Genomic DNA, 21,995 nt, shown 5'->3' with positions numbered 1-21,995 from the left:
CATTTGCGATAATACTGATAACTGGAATTGTGTGGGTTTTTATGTTATGGTATTATGGTGAAATGAGTTCCCCTTCACTGAAATCTTCAATCATATAAAAAACATAGATAAATTTTCAGAATCTTCTCTTCATTCCTATTTACTTATTACAAACTAACAGAAAGTGCAAGTGCTGGCGGTGCTAAGAAACAAAACAAAATTTATTCAGAAATGAAGATGAAAGTGATTAGAAGTAAGAAGCATGACAAAATTTGTCATCTATTGCAAGGAATTAGGTCTTTCTGCTTCAACAGTGAATACTATTTTAAGGGACAGTGCACGTATAAAAGAATCAACGAATTTAAGATCAACAGTAATCAAAAAACACATTCAGGTGCTATATCGAAGATGGAAAAGCTATCAATAATATGGATGGAAAATTGGATTCAGAAGCAATAGCCATTCAAGCAAAAGCAAGAAGTATTTATGAAGATAAGTGTGGTGAACCCCAAGCCAAGTTCATATATTTTCCAAAATATTATATTGGAAAAAATGGTTTCCAAAATATTATATGCGGTGAAGTCGTCAGTGCTGATTCTGCAGCTGCAGAGAAATTTTGTGATGTGTTGGAAAAAACCCCTTCTAAATCTCCACAGCCCTCAACTTCTGCCACAACGATGGCAATGATGTTCGAAAGGTAAAACTTGCTGACATTATGCCTGTCTCTTCTCTCTTTTTGTAATTTTTCCTACATATGAAATAAAACAATTGAATAAATAATTCTATTTACACGTTAGTCAAACATTTCTTTTTTGTTTAAATCAAATTTGCGAGTGCTGTATAAGCACTTATGGAAATTCTGACTTACGTAGAGTTCTGCAGAACGCAACACTTGTGTAAGTCGGGGAGTGGCTGTATGTTAAAATCTATAAGTGCTGCTATCTCTTATCTGTGTTTATTGTTAATTGTAGATGCAGTTTATAACAGATATAGTACAAAAATACATTTTAAAATCAGTAGAAAGGAGGAGGAAGTGGAGATTCTGCTTGTCGGTCACTATTACTTGATTTTTTAAGAAGTATCAAGTAATAATTCTTACAAAGTCAAAATTCTCTGGAATTCATCAACTGATTGATAAATAAATGTAGAAGACAGTATTATATCAAAAAAGTAACAACGTGTTTTTAAGAATTTTTAAAGGTTTTTTTCTGATTTTTTTTACAATACTTTGTAATTGTTTAAAAAGATTCTGATTTGATTTTTGAAACACGGTAATTTCATTCTAATATTGGACAACCAAGTCAGTTGTGTAATAAGAACAAATTAATATTACATATAAAGTTTATCTTTACATATTTCCAGAGTTTTGTGAAGAAACTCACTCCACAGAATCCAATGGTGAAAAACTAGTGGACTACTGGATATATTAAAAACAGTCACTCCAGAAAAAGTTAATGTAACATTCTGACTGAGGTTTTTTTTTTTTAACTTATGGTAAGCTGTTCTCATTTTAGAGGTGTGAAAAAAATTGTTCATAATACCATAATTACAAGGCAAGATCCAAAAGACTGAATTTGTTTCTTGTTTCAAATGGGAATGGGTAAGCCAAGTGTGATTTCAGCACTGAAGAAAGCAATGGCCATGCAGAGACAGTTTTGTACCAGACTCAAAAAGGTACTGAATGTGAATGTTTGGCAGAATTTATGAAAGTCCTATTAATGACTCAAAGAAGGCATTTTCACTGGAAAGAAAGTTAACTTCTTCCAAATTCACAGATAAGGGGCTCACATCTGGTGAATATGGGCTTGGCACACCCAAGGTCCTGAGCTGGATATCATCATTCTTCTCTTTCTTGGTGATTCCCTTCTATTTCTGACTCACTCTCTCTCTCTCTCAGGGTAACTCAGGAATTTTTTTTGGCTGGTGCAGTATAAGCCTCAGGCTTCCTTGCACCATATGGCTAATAATAATGATAATATAATAATAATAAATTTAATGACTACAGTTAAAAGAGAAGCATGATTTGGCTTCAAAAATGCTTATTCACAACTCCTTAGGAAACAAGAAAGATACTGATTATATTAGTATTATAATGACTAAAAAAAAAGTTAACTTTCTGCATCTGCCAAAAAAAAAAAAAAAAAAAAACCGCCAATCACTCATACCTTTTCCATCAAGAAAAAAATAACTACCCAATTTCACTTCAAACTTTACTAAATGCTCTCTCTCTTGGCCACTGTGGTCAGTTGTTCATTCCAATGATCTACAACATGCTGTCCAAAAGGAAACACCAGGAGATCCAGCCACATGTTACTCTCCAAAATTTCGTATTTGTGCTCCCAAGTTCTTCTATCTCTTCTATTAATGAAAATATATTCTTCATTTTACTGATTCCATTCAGGGCCTTGTATACTTCTATCAGATCCCTCCCCCAGATGTTTAATTGCCAAGCTTTTCTAATACATCCTTCACATGGACATCGATTAGTACTCCTTACCTATCTGGCTGACCTTATTTGAACTCTTTCTAAAAGTTCTGTCTTTCTTCAAGTGTGGTCTCCAGATCTGAACACAATGTTATAAATGCAGTCTCACCACTATCTTATGAAGGGGGGAGAGGTGACATCTTTTCCCTACTTTCAAAGGTCCTGCATATCACAGACATGATGGCCTGTAACTCCTGGATTTTTGTGTCCTAGGTGCAAAATCTTAATATTAAATCTTACATTTAGAAGCATTAAACTTCATTTTCCATTTTTCAGACCAACTGGTGCAACCAATCTAAGTCATTTTAGTATCTGAGGCAAGAATAAAAAATTGTGTCCCCTTAAAATATATATAAAAAAAATATTACTTATTTAAAAAATATACATTTCTGGTACACGTTTTAATAAAAATAAAAGGTTACAAAAATGACAACCAGTGCAGCAACAACCATGGTAGCAACTCAGATAGCGCTGGTGCAGAGAGCTTGGTATCTGTACAGTGACGCGACAAAGATTTTGGTCTTGCAAAAGCAAGACCATAAATGGATTGGAATAATCAAAACATAAAATGGAAAATGGCAATTATTTAATCTTTCTTTTGCTGAAAATCCTTTTCAGCTTTTAACCTGAGGCAAGAGCCTCGTTCGCTTCATCCTCGGCATGGCTCTGGTTCTAGTCATTAAATATCCTTCCTACTTCTAAATTATCAGCAAATTTTGACAACTTTCCATTCACTCCCACATCAATGTCAGTAAAGAAGTGAAGAAACAGAAGTGGCCAGAACACTGATCCCTGAGGACGTCCATTTGCTACTTGGTCCACCGATTTTTTGTCTATTTATGACTACTCTGTCTCCTGCCTTTTAGTCACCCCTTGAGAAGGATCTTGCCATTAATCCAAATTTGCTCTAATTTATACATAGCATTTCATGGGAATGGCATTAGAAGCTTTACCAAGTCAAGTAAACAATGTCAAAGTTGTTTCACACATCTAACTTTTTAATGATTTCACCATAATAATTAATTAGATTGGCTGGGCAAGACTTCCCCTTCACAAACCCAAACTGTGATCCATTACGCATACCATTCCTATTTAGATAGTCTTGTATTGTAACCACACTATACCTTTAACTACCAACATCATGATCTTTCCTACCACTGAAGTCAAATTCAATGGTAGTTCCCATCACATTTTTTGCACCTCCTTTGTGGACTGGAGGAATTAGAATTTCTCCAGTCCAGGGAGTGGGAGAGTAATGATGATCTCATTAACACCCCCCAACTGGATGATGCACTCACATGCAGCCTTCTTAGTATAACAGGATGTATACTGTCCACTTTTGGACAAGTCATTCTACTGTTATTTTGCTAAAAGGCTTTATAATATGTTTCAGCCAATTCCTAAATTGAAGGGAAGTCCACCTTGGTCTACCTTGCAGTTTTTTTTTTTTTTTTTTACTAAAATGTAGCCTTAGAAATAAGCTTTCCGAGTTGATTGAATCACTGTTGTCTAGTCAGTAATATCGTTGGTTGCAGAGAAATATGGTTATCAGATACTCAGTATTTGATTTCCATAAGCTCAGTGTTTTGTTATGATATTTCTTTAGTATTGAGCAATTCTAAGAAAGGGGCTGACTTGCTTGGCTCTATCAAAAAATTTGCCCAAGGCTCCTATAGGTTCAATTGTGCTTGATCAAATGGATGCCTTGGCCATTAGAGTTGAACACTTGTTGTCATAATTTCAAATTGTTGTAGTAATAATTTATATTGCTTCATCTATTAATTTAGAACTTTCTAGATTGGTTTGGTACTGTTTATAATGGCAAGCAAGTTTTTATTTTTGGGGATTTTAATTTTTCTAATAACTGTGCTCATAATGTTATTATCTTTCTTTAACTCACTAGTCTAAATATGCAGGTTTCTGGAAATTTCTATCTTTCTCCACTCGTTTTAATGCTCAATTAGATTTTTTCTCAAACCTGTGATATTTTTTCTGAGTTTCAGCTGAATTCCAACCATACACCTATTAATATATATTGTCTATCCATTCTATTGTGACCTCAGTTGGCCATGTTAATAGTCCTTTGCATACCAGGTTTATTTTTGCTCCTAAACATATCCAGCTTGACTTTGCGGTATTTTTTTTTTTTTTTTTTGTGTGGTGATGGATGCTTTTCCTTGGTCTAATCTTAACAAACCTTCCTGCAGCTGATGCACCTTTCTGGTTGTTGAAATCGCTTTCTTTTGTTGCAGCTAAGTCAACATCTAGAGTTTTTCACATTTCACTGGTAACAGGAGCTAACTATGTGATTTAAAATTTGTTTAAACTGTACAAGAATTTCCTTTCTGTGTTTATCTATAATTCTTATTCCCTATCTAGGGAAAGGTTTGTTGCAAGTAAAAATGTAGCTATTGAGAATTTAAGATTAGAATAAAATTTGGCAAGGGGGTTTATTGCGCTTAATAATACTACTCTGCTGAACTTGGAGAAATGGTCTGATCATATTCTTCATTTTCAAAACTACCTTAACAGTCTACCAGCCTTTGATTCTGCTTCTTTCAACTTCAATAGGTACACTCTCCACATTCAAGTACGTCCTGTTCCAGTAAAGAATTAAAGCAGCATATTAACAGTTTGTCTGACATTTCAGTTGTTGGGTATGATGCCATTCCAAATTTCTATTTGAAGTTTGCCTTTTTTTAAAATTTTATTTAATTTTAGATGTTCTTCTGATTATTTTTAACAAGCTCCTTAATTCTGCCATCATCCTGCTAATGTGGAAAATTTCAGGAACATTCCAATTCCGAAAGCTGAAGTCTGTTCATGATTACCATTCCACTGAAGTGTCATGTCAACTACGGTGCATGGAACATTGGAGGGTTGTTGTTGTTATTTGGTTTTTAGGAGCATTAGCAACTAAGGCCATATTGCTCCGGGATATGCGGTGGTCATTCCCTGACCTTTCCGCATCCTCCGTATTTGGTGGTGACGGGCTCGAACCCCGGTCTAATCAAGAAGCGTGTGCTACGCACTGCTGTTCCTTCCCACCTGGCTACAGGGGCGCCTACACACATTGGAGGAAATTTGCATGTTGTGTTTTCTGATGTTGCACCAGCTTCTGACATACACATTCCCAAAGAGTTGCATTCTATAATTGACATTTTCAGTTCTGTCTCTGTTCCATTAAAGGACCTTTTATCACAATGTGAGCTTCCCTCCCCTCAATGATAAGTCCAGTATGATCTATTTGGTGATTAGAATTCTCCAAGGTTCTTTCTTACTTTCTTCATTTTTTTACACTATTCTGTTTTTATGGAAATATCTCAAGTGTTTTCTTATGCAGATAATACTGTTTTAACAGATTAAACTTCTAGTAAATGCAGTGACTGTACTTCTTTTGTCCAGAACTGTATCTTTGATCAGCCTTGACCACCCACTTCTCTTTTTCTTAGTCTGGTTATCAATCCCTTTATTTAAGACTAAATACGGAATTTTAGCCCCTAAGTATTTATGTGATTTACAATTGCCTATTCCAAATAAAATTTATTGGTATCACCCTGAATTCCAAACTTACCTTCAAGGACTATTTCAGTATTATGAAAACAAAGATTTGTAGAGTTTTCTGGATGAGATATGGCTAAAGTTTCAGATTCAAAGGTCATCTCGAAGTATTTTTTTTTTTTTATGGAGCTATCATTTGGTTTTCCTCAGCTTCCACAAATTTAGAGGCCATCTTAACTCTAGAGTATTGGTTTCTGTGCTGGCTAGCAGGAGAGTTAAAACAACTAGTGTTGTCATTTAGATCCATGCTGCTCAGAATATTCAAATCCCTTCAACCTAGACCTTTGGCACTGTACATTAGTGAAAGTAATCATTAAGTTACTTAATGTAATTATGACATGATCTGTTATTGGGATTACATCTTTTGGAGAGTCCACTGTGAGATCATTTCCTGCACTATATAATACCTTCAATACGAACAAGAAATATGATAAAATCTTTGTGAACAATACAATTAATCTTGCACAATATAACATAGAGCTATGGACTTTCAATGTGAAATATTGTCTTGACAGAAAGAACATGATTTTATATTCTCTAGGTGTTTAGTACTAATTCTAAAAGTACTAAGTACAATATTAATTTTTCCAGGAACTGATTACACCACTCTGCATGGTTTTTGATGTTTGTAAATTAATAACTGTTTTTAACTCAGTTTTTTATGCTTATTTCAAATTTTTTATGCTTTTTTTATGTTAATCGTTTTTTTTTATTATGTACTGTTTTTTTCACAAAATCACTTATGTTGACATCATGAGTTGTATTATTGAATGTATTAAGTTAGGAGTAAATGCTGGGAATTTATAAACTAAATGTTCACTAGTTGGCAACACTGCCTTCAGTCATTTGTTTCTTGACCTTAAGAGCTCCATGCAGAAGTGTTTGGCAGAGTGAGCTTAGTTTATTTTTGTGGTTATCATGTCAAACTTGTGAGCAAAATGTCTTTATGAAAGTGTTTGACCAATCCAAACTTATTTTTTATATTTGTGGAAGTTATGCAGTCCTCAAGCAAAGACAAGATATTACAGAATTAGTAAAAAATGTGTATTACTTATTTTGGAGTAAAACTCAGTGACCAAGGTATTGGGTCAACATAAAGTTTGCTGAACCTATGTTGAAGCATTGAGATTGTAGAAAAATGGTAAAAAGAAGACTATGTCATTTGCAATTCCCATGATTTGGCAGGAGCCTACAAACTACTGTGATGACTATTATTTTTCCTTAGTTAATACAATGCAAAGAGAAGATGTTGTTGTTATTTGGTTTTTAGGAGCATTAGCAACTAAGGCCATATTGCTCCGGGATATGCGGTGGTCATTCTCTGACCTTTCTGCATCCTCCGTATTTGGTGGTGACGGGCTCGAACCCCAGTCTAATCAAGAAGCATGTGCTATGCACTGCTGCTCCTTCCCACCTGGCTATGGAGGCGCTGTACTAGCAGGGAGTGCTGAAAGTGAAGCTTCTGAATATGAAACTGAAGTCTACATGCCTGGAGACAATGAGTCCAGCCATCAACTGTTTTCACAGCATAGATCTAGTATGAGATTTAAAATTTATCACACAGGACATTTTTTCATGGTACAGACACAGAGAATGAGAACTAGTTCCCTACTTTTCTAAGGATGATTCCACAGTTTTTTGCAGTAATATATATGATAATGAACTATTTAGGAGTTAATTACAATCATACAGGGTGGAGACCTTTTATTGATTCATCAAAGAGGAGTCTCAAAGGTGTATTATCCAGAATGGAAATAAATATGGGTCAATTTAAGCAGCCCACTCTGTGCATTTGAAAGAAACATATGACAACTTGAAGAAGTTGTTGACAAATATTAAGCATGAAGAACATAACTGGCTGGTCTGTGCTGACTTTAAAGTGATGGGTATGTTACTTGGACAGAAATCTGGCTATACAAAAATGCCTTGCTTTTTGTGTGAGTGGGACAGCTGAGCAAGAAACAAGCAATGAGACGCCAAGGTCTGGTCAAAGTGGGATAGTTTGTTGCTGGATCAAAGAACAGTTCATAAACCACTGGTAGATACCAAAACTGTCCTTCTTCCACTTTTGCACAACAAACTGGGTTTGATGAAACAGTTTGTTAAAGCTTTACCTCAGGAAGGTTCCTGCTTCAACTACCTTTGCACTTTTGTCCATTAATCACCAAAGAGAAGCTATACAAGGTATCTTTGTGGGACTTCAAATTCGCAAACTGATGGGGGACCAAGATTTTGAGGGAACTATGAATAAAAGAGAGAAACAGGCATGGATTCGGGTCTGTTGCTGAGAACTTCTTAGGGAACAACAAGGATCTGGACTACAAGAATGTAATTGAAAATATGTTGGCAAACTTCAAGAAGATGGACTGCAAAATGAGTGTCAAAGTACATTTTTTGACCCCCCACATACTTCTGAGAAATTCTAGGAAGTGTTAGTGCAGAACAGGGTGAGAGGGTTCACTAGGACATTAAAGACTTGGAGATGAGGTACAAGGGGAGGTGGAATGTCAACATGATGGCTGACTATTGCTGGATGCTGAAGAGGGACTGAAGAAGAATCTGCAAGAAAATCAAAGAAATGAATATTTCACCCATCATAGATCAGTTTTTAAAATGAGAGGTGAATGTTTAGTGGACTTTTTCCCACACTCCCCTTTTTAATAGTGTTTTTAACATGTATTTAAAATATAAAATATGGTAAAAGGAGCATTTTGTTATTATTTCAGTGCACATATTCTGCCAAAATTAAAATTAAAATTTGTGAAATATCGAAATTTCTTTCATGAATTTTGTAGAAACCTGATGTGATTGAAACAAATGGCAGTCATTTTTGAAATCAGCATTAGAAAATGATTCAGAAACACCCTTTTCTGAGAAAACATCAGTGAATTTTTAGTTTTTTCACTCCATGGATATCTACTACCATGCTTTCTCCAAGCCAAGAGGTGATCCTTTTTGAAGGTGAATCCAGTGGAGGCTCTTCTAGTAGTGACAAATACAGTAGATTAGACTCTTCACAACATGTTTGTCCTCCCATTACATATAACTGAACTTAATGTTTAGGGACTTTCTTGACTTGGTATGGTCTTGTTATTTTCACAGCCAAAACTTGTGTTCAAGTTTTTTTTTTACTTTGCTTGTAAACACTTGAATTTTTGCACTGGGCTTTATTTTTTACTGATGCATTCCAATTTCTTCCAACTTGTGGAAAATTCTTCTCTGTTTAAAAAAAAAAAAAAAAAAAAAAAAGGTGTCAATTTTGAAATCAGTATAAAAATTTATAGAATGGAGGTTCTACTCATATTTTAATATGAGTATAAACTCCATTCTGTAAGTTTCGGGCAAGCACCATTCCAAAACTTTCTTTAAACTTTTTATTATTTTCTTTTTTTATAGCTGGAAGGAAAAAAAAAAAAAAAACAACCCTTACTGCTATGTCATATATTTTTTTATTTTTAATTAAAAATAAAAAGACATATAACAATAGGTACAATGAAAACTTCTAGGTGAAAGTAATAAATAAATAGATTATTACTATAAAATATAAATGGTAGGTGAAAATGCTAATGACAGTCATATAACATCATAAAAAAGGAATATTACAAAATATGACTCACTGCAGCAGCACAAATAAAATTTACATGGCCATTACTGTCATCATCCTTTTCAAACTGAAGTGGAACTATCTGTATAAAATCTAAAAGTAAATAAATAATAATAATGTATAAAATATGAATAGCAATTACCTGAATAAGTGATTAAGGTCACAAATGTCAAAAATAACCATTCCTTGCTGTTCTCTAGCCATTAAATGTTCTAAATTTCCATAATACAAATGGCCACCACACGCAAGTTTGCTCAATCAAACAAGTATAATGACAACCAGCAAAGGTTGCAATAGCAGTTTGAAAGTTCATAAAAGTTGAAATATGGTTAATGATTTGTACTGTATAGACTAAAAAATAATGAAATCACAATAGCCAAATTGTGTTAAATGTTTCTGGCATGGTAAATGGAAAATAAAAAAACATTACACCAGAAAAGTTTAGAAAGACTTATGTTCATAGCTTAAGTCAGATAGTTCATAGTTGATAGGATTGAGGAATAAAATGGTACAAAAGCTTTTATTGTCACTAATACCTTAGCACATACCAACTGTTCATTTACCACTAGAATATCAGTAGCATTTTAATGATCCTTCTTACTGAAATGCTGCATTTTCAATGCTTATGAAAAATAGTATAATTCTGTTCTGAGGAAGGGAAGCAATTTCTCCTTGTAATGTAAGCAAGGTGAGTTTTATTCTATAGTTTTTATGTGTTGTAAGTTTTTTTACTAGAGCTGATGTTGGCATAGACATCTTCTGTTTTTAAGGGTAGTATACAGTCAAGAAAAAGTGATTCAAACACTTCATAGAACACAATAAATATTTTAATAAATGAGCATCATGTCACAAGCCCATTACCAGGTTCTTGTTCAAAGGGCATGTGAACAAGAACCTGGTAAAGGGTTTATAATGTGATGCTCATTTATTAACGTACTTATCATGATGCGTAGAGGGTTGGAATAGTTTATTTCTTGATGGATATCACAAGTGAAGAAAACTTCTTTCAAAGATATAATTAATGTAGTATATACTACTTCTTTATTCTCCATTAAGTTAAATTATGTCAATTTCTTCTTACCACTTGGAAATTCCAACATCTCTTTAAAAATCTTAAGACATTCTTCAGCAGTTAACATATCTGATGTTTTTTTTGACGAGTCTGGCTTCTGTAAAACTTCATCTGTTTCTATTACCTAAAATGTAATAATTTAAAATCAGACTTAAATAATCGTTTGAATAATGATGCATTAATGAAATCACTTTAATGTGAAAGAGAGAAAACACCTGAAATATTTCTAGTTAAGTTTGAAATCAATATTATCAATGAAAATTGATAATTGTTGAAATTAATATGTTAATGAAAAATATTAGTCACATACTGATATCCAATGTCTTTAAATATTACTTTTCTTGTATCTAAAAATAAAATTAGGAAAAGCATTTTTTTTTTTTTTTTGAAATTTTCTTATGTTCATTGGATTTCAGAATTCCATTCTGCGACAGCTGACAGATATTATTTCCCATTAGAAAATCTTGCACCTTATAATAACATAAAAATTACATTCCATTTAATGTTGTTAACAGAATATATCATTTTCAAATTTACATGGATAGTACAACTGATTAGTGGCATCTGCTGAAAAGCCCATGTGGATAGGATGACTTACAAAATAACTGGCATCTAGATTCAAAATAAGTTTTATATTATGTGCAAATATATTTAATGTATTAATGGTTCAAGAATTAAACAGTAATTTAATTCTTGAACTGGTATATAGGATTTAGCAGGTGAAGTCATTACCCTTCCAAAAAATTTGTAGCAAAAACTGCTAGGAAAGTTACCAGGCCTCATTGCCTAACAAATAAGAATTAAGACAACTGACTCAAACCCTAGTGCATACGGCTGGAAAAGTAGCAATTCCAACATGTTGTAATGCTGGGGAAAAGTGAAAGTAAATATATAAAAACAAGAAAGGGAGAGTGCTAACTTTTATTAAACCCCACAGCTAAATAAATAATAACAAAACTACAGACAACTGTACTATATCCAGAAATATCTAAAAAATTCTTCATAAATCTAGGACAAGCAGGTCAAACTGGTGGCCAGTGGGCTGCATGCAACACTCAAACATTTGTTATGAAGCTCCCCCTCCCCCTCCAAGGTGTGTAAATTTTTACAACCTAATAGGCCTAACACTATATCAGGATAATCATAAAATAGTTATACTTTAAAGGAGATGCACTTATACAAAATTTAAATAAAATTCATAATGGTCCTTGAGGTTGTCAGAGGCATTCTCTCAGATATGCCAGACAAGCTGTACTTGATAGCTGGGAGTCTAAAATGCTGATGGAACTGATATTCGGGTGACACCCAAGTCATGTGGGCCCAAGTTCGGCGAAGTCCAGATGGTCTGTGGCAGCCAAATCCTCTGCTTGCACCTTCACGATAGTGGGACTATCAGTATCATGGGTATAACCCCTGAATCACAAGCACACTGTGGGTGACCACCCAGGTGGTTTGGTTTTTTGCAGCTGCAGGTGTGAACCAGCGTAAGGAGGAATCGAAGTGTGTCGCAAACACCACATGGAGGAATGCCGCCCCTCTGTGTTACCAGGCAATACTAGGTGGTATTGCCTGGTAATCTCGAGCATCATTGCCAGAATTGATGTCCTCAGCTGATAAGTATGTTGCTATGGAGGTTGAGGGCATGAAGATTTAAAAGGCGCCGGCCACTCAACCTTACGAAAGAACATATTAATGGATGACTGGACAGTGTTTTTTTTTCTTTTCATTGTAGATTTCTTTGTAGCAAGCATATCATTCACCCCTCTGTTAACTTTTAAGAATTGTTCGCTATCAGGATCCATCTTCTGAAACCTCGCCATTGCTGATGCAATTTCACAAAACGCCACTGCCATCTCTCTGGTGATGAAGCATCTCGGCTCATCATTTGGTTCATCTTGAGCTTCTTCAGCATTTTCTTCTTTCACTATCGCTGCCTGCAAGTCAATAAGTTCTTTGTTAGATAATTCCTTCTCTTCTTCCTCTATTAACTCCTCCATGTCTCTGGCATCAACCTCCAACTAAAGTAGCTCTGCAACCTTTACAATCTTATCTGTAACCTTTTCATACGATTTGTCTTTTTCAAACCCTTTGAAGCCTTTTACATGCTGTGGACATATTTTCTTCCATGCATCATTTAAACAACTTTTAGTAATTTCCGCTCAGGCCTTATTAATATTTAAGATGGCGTAGTAAATGTTGTAAGATTTCCAAAAGTCTCTTAACATAAAATTTTTCTCACCATCTACTGCAGACAACGCCTGAGCAAATGTTATGCATAAATAGTATGCTTTTAAATTCGAAATAACACCCTAATCCATAGGTTGGATGACTAAACTCGTGTTTGGCGGTAGAAATATGAATCTCATGTTCGAATTGAAATCATCTAGATGCATACGATGCCCAGGAGCATTATCTAATAGAAGCAAAATCTTGACAGGAACGTTGTCGTCTTTACAATATTTTTCAATCTCGGCAATGAAGCAGCATTTAAACCAATCCTCAAAGAGATATTGTTATCCATGCTCTCTGGTTCGATTGGAAATGCACAGGTAGGGTGACTTTATTGATGCCCTTAAATGCACGAGGATTTCCAGAATGATACACAAGCAGTGGTTTTAATCTGTAATCTCCTGCTGCATTAGCCCCAAGCAAGAGCATGGCCCTATCTTTTGATGCCTTGAAACCTGGCATTGTATTTTCCTCTTTGGCAATGTGTGTTCCATTCAGCATTTTTTTCCAATACAGAGCAGTCTCATGAACATTAAAAATTTGCTGTGTTGAATAGCTGCTTTCATCAATAATTTTTTCTAACACATCAATTTCTTTGCAGCTGTGCAGAATCGGCACTGGTGACTTCACCGCATACGTTAATGTTGTGGAAACCAGCACGATGCTTGAATCTATTAAACCACCCGTTGCTTGCCACGAACATGGGTTGGGGTTCGCCGTACTTATACTTAATATCTTTATAAATACTTGTTGCTTTTGCTTGAATGGTCATTAGATTCAGGGATACTCGCTTCTGAATCTGATTTTCCATCCATATTATTATTAACAGTTGTTACACCTTCGATATAGCACCTGAACGCTGTTGATCTTAAGTGCATTGATGCTTTGATATGTCTTTTTATATGGGCACTGTCCTTTAAAAAAGTATTCACTGTTGAAGCAGCGAGACCTAATTTCCTTGCAATAGATGACAAACTTTGCCCTGCTTCTAAATTAATTAATCATCTTCATTTCTAAATCAATTTTGTTTCGTTTCCTGGCATTACCATCACTTGTGCTTTTTGTTGGTCGCTTTCCCTTCATCATTGTAATATGTAAATGGGAATGAAGACAAGTTTCTGAAAATTTGTTTTTATATGATTGAAGATTTCAGTGAAGGGGAACACATTTCACCATAATAGCGCAAAAACCTACTCAACTGCAGTTATCTGTATTATCGAAAATTCAATAAGATCGAGTTTACTACCCGTTTATAATTAGATGCACTAACAGAAAAGTCCAATAAACCGGAAAGGGCAAATTGTTTTTGTTGTTTTATGGTCGTGACCTCCAGAAACGTGCTTTAGAAAAATATCACAAAGGCGTTCAAAATTGATTCTTATAACGGGAACATGTGATAATGATGAAAGTGTATTGCAATTTCCATTATAAATATGACCATTTAGAGAGATAAATAGCTTAGTAATATAGCAAAATTTAACTTCCAAGGACTTGGAATGAATTACAAAGAAAGAAGGGGAAAAAAAAAAAAAAAAAAAAAAATCAGCGATTATATCAGTTATCTGATTTGGGAGAAATTTGAAGAATTAAGCAATAAATAAACGCATAAAAAGTATTATTGGATCAAAAAAAGTAATGGCAATTTTTTGTTTTACAATTTAAAAAAAAATCTTATTTGATTTTTGTTGATAATTTCACTTTAATGTTGGGCAAGTTCAAAATAAAAAAATAAAAACAAACCTAGTCAAAGGCATTCATGTACAAGGTTTCTATTTTTAGAAAACTTCAAAATTTCATCAAACAACTCACTCCACAGAGATAACAGCCCTCCTCCTGAAACCTTTTTATGGGGGGGGGGGGTGCACGGTCTTGTAAGATGCCTGAAATGTCACCTTAAATTGTATACTAATTTAGGCGATTAGCTTAATAAACTATATTACTAATTTCACAAGTTATATATGAGTGGTATTAATTATAGTAATAATCTTAATGGAAAACAATCACGTAATGTCCTTTGCTAACTATAAAAAGAGGGTAGTTACTTGGTCCATTATGACTATTCATCAGATGATCTATGTATCCAAACAAACTATGCTTTTCATATGTTTTATTCTATATATGGCACATCTGTTAATTAATTTTATTCATTCCAAGGACTTGGAATGAATAAAATTATTCTTGGAATGAATTACAAAGAAAGAAGGGGGGGAAAAAAAGTGTTATTGTGTTCACATTATATTTTCGTGATACCTACATTTATTTCTGCGGGATGCAAAATACGTTTCCACGATTTTTTTTAGATTTATTTTGGCACCTAATTAATTTGATATAATGGGTTTTATATGCATTTTAGTACTTATTATTTGAAATATATCTCAAATGAAATTCAGTCTGAACTTGTTCCAGTAACTTGTGAATAACTTGTCTAATTTAAAAAAGACTGCCAAAACACTACAGGTAAACATTGCTGTAACAAAAATGACTACTATATTGTATTTAGTATTGTTACACAGTATATGGCACCTTTAAATTTTAGTTCTATTCACTTCTTCAAGAAACTGCATGAAGAATCATCAAGAATTCATGTAACTTTTAACTTGCCATAAAGGTGCATACGTAATCAATTCTGTTTATGCCAGGGAGGGAAGGCATGCATACACTGATTACTAGCAATGCAAATCACAAGAATTGTCCAGGTGTATACAATCAATTTGAGAGAAAATGGTAATAAATGTGCTTCAGAGAAAGCAATACCTTCTCACTGGAGAATTTTTTAAAAAATTAATAATTCCCTTAATGATTTAATCATGTCATTAAATGAGACAGTCTTTGTGAGTGATATACATCAAGAAATAAACTACTCCAATAATACATGGCTCACATCTGGTGAGTATGGACTTGGCACACCCAGGGTCCTGAGCTGGATATCATCATTCTTCTCTTTCTTGGTGATTCCCTTCTATTTCTCTCTCTCTCTCTCTCTCTCTCTCTCTCTCTCTCTCTCTCTCTCAGGGTAACTTGGGAATTTTTTTTGGCTGGTGCAGCATAAGCCTTGGGCTTCCCTGCATCATACAGCTAATAATAATAATATATATTAAAATCTCATTAATACAAACTCAGTTTATACAACACATGTACTGTTTCCCTGTTAAATGATAGACTCGTCTATATAACATATTTGTCTATTACAAAATAAGGTTAAGTTTACTACAAAGTGTTTTTGTCTCATGGGAAATAAATTGTTATTTTTTATGGTTAATACAAAGCTTAGTACAATCCAAAATTTAATTTATTTCCATCCAATAGTTTGTTGTTGTTGTTGTTCGTTATTTGGTTTTTAGGAGCATTAGCAACTAAGGCCATATTGCTCCGGGGATATGCGGTGGTCATTTCCTGACCTTTCCGCATCCTCTGTATTTGGTAGTCATGGGCTTGAACCCTGGTCTAATCAAGAAGTGTGTGCTACGCACTGCTGCTCCTGCCCACCTGGCTACGGAGGTGCCTTTGTTATTCTGCAAAGCAGATGGCAGTGCAAAAACTGTATCTACTTGTGATTGAAATTTTTCAAACCAAGATGTTTTAAAGCAGTTAATCAACTTCTATGCATTTGAGGCCAACAGAGCTGTTCAACTGCAGTCAGAATTTTTCAGTCTTGATTACTGAGAGGGGACAAAAGAATGGCTTCAGGAAAAAAACAAAACATTTTTATGGTTGTAGATCACTGTACTGCACACTGCTAAGACTCAAGCTGAAGAACATGCCTTCTGATACCAATAATTTTATGCTGCAACTGAATAAAGGCAATATTTTTAATCTTAAGAGACCAAAAGCCTGCTTGATAAGGTGTTTGATCCTCAGTACATAGGAGAAAACAATTTACAACTAAAGTGGAATGTCTTAGATGCTATTCATAATGTAATTATTCCTTGGGAAGGTACCACATCAAGTGTAATAATCAAAGGTTCCATAAAAAGCAGCTTCAGTCAGAATGTCAGGGAAAAACATGATCCAACAAATTAATGTGACAGGATTGAGTGTGAAGGAGCATATGGATTTTGTTGGAGAATTCGGGAAGTTTGTTAAGGTGGATGATCATGTTGTTTTTACTACATCAGGTGTTACTACAGCAATGCCAACACCCAAATAGCTCCTGGTTACCAAGCAAAATGAGGTTTTTGTTACAGGGATGAAAATGAAAGTAAAAATAGTCTGTGCTACACTTAAAGAACGTATGTAAGACATAAGCTATGCAAATGAAACTGGATGGTTCTTTCTTTAAATTAATTAATTTATTAAAAAGTTAAATTTGTTTTATGTTTCCTTTACAGCTAATACTGCTTTCTGCTTTTACTACGTGATATGTGACAGTGATATGACCATGGACATATCACGGTCCCTTGAATTTTGAATTAACCAGATTTTATTGAATAAGATAAAATGAAATATAAATATATTTTGTGCTAACAGAATTACAGCCATGCTTCTTTTCAGTAACTTACCTTTGCAATTCTGCCTTGCTTACTGCAATTCAGGGAAAAAGGGATAAAATAATAAAAAAGTAATACTAATAAAATAAAAATAAAGCAAGACATCACCTGCTAAACCATGCATAATTTGTCATCAAGCAAGATACAAAATTATGAAAAGACTGAAAATAATAAAATAACAAGGGGAACAAAATTTCAAATATACTCAAACAGTGACATATGTGGACTAACACTTTTCAGGATTGTTATTAATATCTCCCCATCCTCAGTGCCAAAATACACGAGCAGAAGAGTGAGAGAGAATGAAGCATGGAAAAAACTACAAGAAATGAGGATGGCTCAATTCTGATTAGATAATGCAAAAATGAACATTTTTTACAGATTAGAATTTAAAAAAAGTCAATGGGGAGGCGTGCATTTAGAAATTTAGCATGTTCAGACATATTACTTAACAGCTATAGCCGACCACTAAAACAGGTAATTTATCTTCATTTGCAGTAGCAGTAGTAGCAAATGATGGAAGAAAGCAAGCTTATATAGTGTCAACCAAAAAGAAAACTACACACTTCACCCATCCATTCCCTCCAAGAATATGTCTAGTTCTTCCTTGAATTTAATCAAACCATTCACTTCCACAACAGGTGGAAGCCTGTTCCAACAATCAACCACCTGCTGGCTGAAGGCAAACTTGGGAAATTCAAGTTGAGAAAGGCTGAAGGCAGCCTTTCTCAATTTGAATTTATGCCCCCTCATGAGGAACAATGTCATTAACATTTAGTTTGCTCAATCCATTCAAGCTCTTAAACACCTCAATCAGATATCCCTACAGGTGCCTAGTCTCCAGATACTACAATTTGAAGAACTGAAGCCTTTCTGGGTAAAAGCACCCTTTTGTTCTCTTCACCACTCCAGTTGTCTGTTTTCCTCTGCACATATTCCAGGTCTACATCCTTCCTAAGGTGAGGCCTCCAGACATGTATATAATGATCAAGGTGCAGCCTAGCCATGACCTTGTACAAAGGGATAATCGCTTCCTTATTCCTGCTAGCAAAGTTTCTGTTCATCATTGACAAAACCCCATGAACTGTCCTGGAACATGTCTGCACGGCTCAGACAATTTCATATCTGACTACACAATTAACCCAGGTCTTTTCATTTTCCACTACCCTGAGTTGATAAGTTAATCTGGGTTAATAAGTTACCCTGAGTTGATAAGTTACTTTTCCACTACCACACAGTTGGTAAGTTACTCTGGAATTACTGCTACCCATATGCAATACCTTGTGTTTGTCAATATTAAACTTCAACTGCCATTTCTCAGCCCATAGACCCAGTTTTACTAGATCTTGCAGTAGCCCACCCCGATTACTGTCAATAACCACCCTGCCAACCTTCATATATCTTAGACTTTGCAAACTTAGACATTAAGACTGATATACCTTCATCAGTATCATTAATAAATACTGAAAACAACAGTGAGCCAAGCACTGAACCCTGGGTGACTCCACTAATAACATTAGTCCATGAAGAGCAGTGCTCATTGATAACCACTCTCTGTCTTCTTCCACTCAACCATCCCATTATCCATAGCAGTAACTTCCCCTTAATGCCACATTGCTGCAGTTTGTACAGCAGTCTTTTATGAGAAAAAGTACCAAAAGTCTTCCTGAAATCCAAGTATATAATATCAAAATTACTTTTTGCATCCAGTTCCTTGGTCACTGCATCACAGTAACCTATCAGATTGGTTAGAAAGACTTCCCTTAATATGTACATGCTTTGATTGCAGTATAATTGCATTCCTGTTCAGATGGTCCTGCATTACTTCTCTAACCAGTGAATCCATTACTTTCATTGGAACAGACCAACAGGCCAGTCTATAATTACCATGTCACCTTTTGATCCTCCTTTATGAATTGATGATACATTTGCTGTACAATCTCTATGCTAAAACTATTATAGATATAATACAAGAGCCTAAAGAAGGAATTACTGTTAATGGTTCAGTTATCAGTAGCCTGTGATATGCAGACGATACTGCCCTCGTTGCAACATCAGAGGAAAAGTTACAAATACTCCTCAATATAGTTGTAACAGCCAGCAAACAGATAAGCTTAACAATTAATGCCAAAAAGACCAAAACTATGGTCATAAGCAAAAACACTTTGCCCAGAATCAAAATATGCCATGGCAACTCCCCCATCGAACAAGTGAATAACTTTAAATATCTAGGGAAGATCTTCACAATAGTAACCAGGGCACAGAAATTAGAAGCAGAATCAGTATGGCCAAAGAGGTATTTAAGAATCTTAAGAACTTCCTCTGAGACACTAAACTGGATTTTCAGAAAAGATATTGAATGGCCAAATGCTACACATGGAGCATCCTTCTATATGCATGCGAGACCTGGGTCATGAGGAAAGTGGAAGCTCAGAAGAATGCTCAAAATTCCATGGACAGATCGGGTCGCCAATGAGCAGGTCCTTAACAGGGCAAGGACCACAAGAACCCTACTAATTGCAATTGTGAGGAGGAAGATTGCTTACCTCGGGCATATTATAAGAAGCCCTCAGCATGACCTGCAGAGACTAATCCTGAAAGGGAAGATTAAGGGCAAAAAGGAGCAAAAGGAAGACAAAGAAAAAAGTGGCTTGATAACATCAAAGAATGGAAAGTAGTCTTTCGACACAAGAACTATTTCACAAAGCAAGTGATAGAGTTGGCTGGAAAATGTTGGTCTCCAACGTTCAAATTGAACACAGAACCCGAAGAAGAAGAAGATACATTTGCACACCTCCAGTCCACAGAGGCCTCCCCTGAATCCAAGGATGTACTCATAATAATGGTTAAGGGTTTGCTGCCTCCCTTAATATAATTGGATAGATTCCATTCACCAGGCACTCTTTTTATGTTCAGCTTCAACTATTTCTCTTCCTCTTTCCTTTCAGTTATCACAAAGTCATTTAGCTCTCTGTTAGAGTTTGATACACTTCTGCCATCCCCTGCCCTAAAGAATTCCTTATGTGTGAATGCAGATGCAAAATACCTATTGAATTTGTCAGCAACCTGAGAATGTTCATCAACAGTTAACCCACTGACATCAAGTGGCCCAATGTGATGCCTTCCTTCTACTGTTAATATATGCACATAAGTCTTTTGCTGCTTTTCTTTGCATTCTTTGCCAGGGTCTTCTCATAATCTGCCTTAGCTTGCCTAACCTCCTTTGTGACTTGATTACAGGCTAATTTATACATACAATAGACTTCTGTATGACCTGATAATTTATATGCACCCTCGCACTTTTCTTGTCTGCCATGTGTCTCAATAGTTCATCTGACATCAATTATGTCTCAGCCTTGAACAGAATTTCTTCATTGGTATGAAAAGTCTAGTAGCTTCTATTACTTCCTGAATGCTTCCCATTTACAATTTGCCATTAGTAACTGGGTTTATGAATTGCTAGTATGTTAAACATTACCATATTTCTGACGCCTACATGCTCTAACATTTTAAGATTAATTCTGTTTTGTCTCCTGAATTCTCAGAAGAAGACAGCTTTTTTTCTTTATTGAAGAAATATTGAAAAAATAATTTAACTGATTAACTACAGGCAAGTAAACTGTTTTATTAGATAAAACAGTTTAATTGCCTGTAGGCAGTAAACTGTTTTATCTAATAAAACAATTATTTCCTTTGTTAATGTTTTGTACCATTAATGATCTATTTTAACTAATATTTTAATAGCATTGTTTCATAAGTTGTCTGTATTGGACCTACACCTTAAATTAAAGTTTGAAATGCCATTTAACCCATGTAAAATTTGTTGCTTTCAGTTTGATGTTCAAGTTTTGCTGTACTTCTGTGGTGGCTTCACATAGAGCAAAAGTTCCAATTTGTAAAAATTCAAGCTGTACCTTTATGAACCAAGTTCACTATTATTCATCTGTTGTGGATAAGTTTACTATATTTATGGGTGAAGCTGCTTTTTTACTTTTATTACCATATAAATACGGTATTTCCTTTTTTTCATGGTCTACCATTAATGGTGGTAAGTACAGCCTGATCTTTATATGATTAAATATAAAATATGACCATTCTTTCTGATTCTGTAGAATATAATCCTCTATAATGCTCTTAGCACTTTTAACCCTTCTGTGTTACTTGATACTAAAAATACCTCCTCTTGCCTAAGCTATCATTTGATAGACTAATCACAGGCACGATTTGAGAAGTGCCTCACCTGGTTGAAGTTTACATATGCTTCTGTTTTAGTTAAATTGTTTGTGCAGAAACTATACAATTTCCTTAAGAGTTTCCTTTGCACTAATAAAGACATTCCAAACTTCACAAGAGTGCATTCACCTTCTATTCTCCTTCCTTTTATTGAAATACTACAACATAATTGGACAAGAATTTTGCCACTAAAAAATACAACAGTAAATACTGGAAGAAATATTCACTGTTTCAACTGTTTCCTAGATACAAACGTATTCTACTGAACCTCATAACTCAGGAAGCAATTATACTTTATTTTTCAATTAATTTTTTACCCCTTTTCTCTGAGCTGAAATAAATGTA

The 21,995-nt window shown here is 34.8% G+C and overlaps 1 protein-coding gene across 1 annotated transcript in view; it reads right to left on the bottom strand.

Moving 5' to 3' along the window:
- Positions 1 to 21,995, bottom strand: part of LOC150085259 (ubiquitin-like modifier-activating enzyme 6) — an 88,763-nt gene that overhangs the window by 39,864 nt on the left and 26,904 nt on the right. The window contains exons 5-6 of the mRNA XM_090374503.1: positions 10,711 to 10,825; positions 9,643 to 9,722 (exon numbers count right to left, since the gene is read on the bottom strand). Coding sequence (XP_090230629.1) covers positions 9,643 to 9,722; positions 10,711 to 10,825 — 195 coding nt within the window. The remainder of the gene's footprint in view (positions 1 to 9,642; positions 9,723 to 10,710; positions 10,826 to 21,995) is intronic.

This window comes from Mastigoproctus giganteus, chromosome 5 (genome assembly GCF_048544385.1).
Source record: "Mastigoproctus giganteus isolate SK-2022 chromosome 5, ASM4854438v1, whole genome shotgun sequence".
NCBI lineage: Eukaryota > Metazoa > Arthropoda > Arachnida > Uropygi > Thelyphonidae > Mastigoproctus > Mastigoproctus giganteus.
This window is presented reverse-complemented; position numbering and strand designations above follow the sequence as displayed.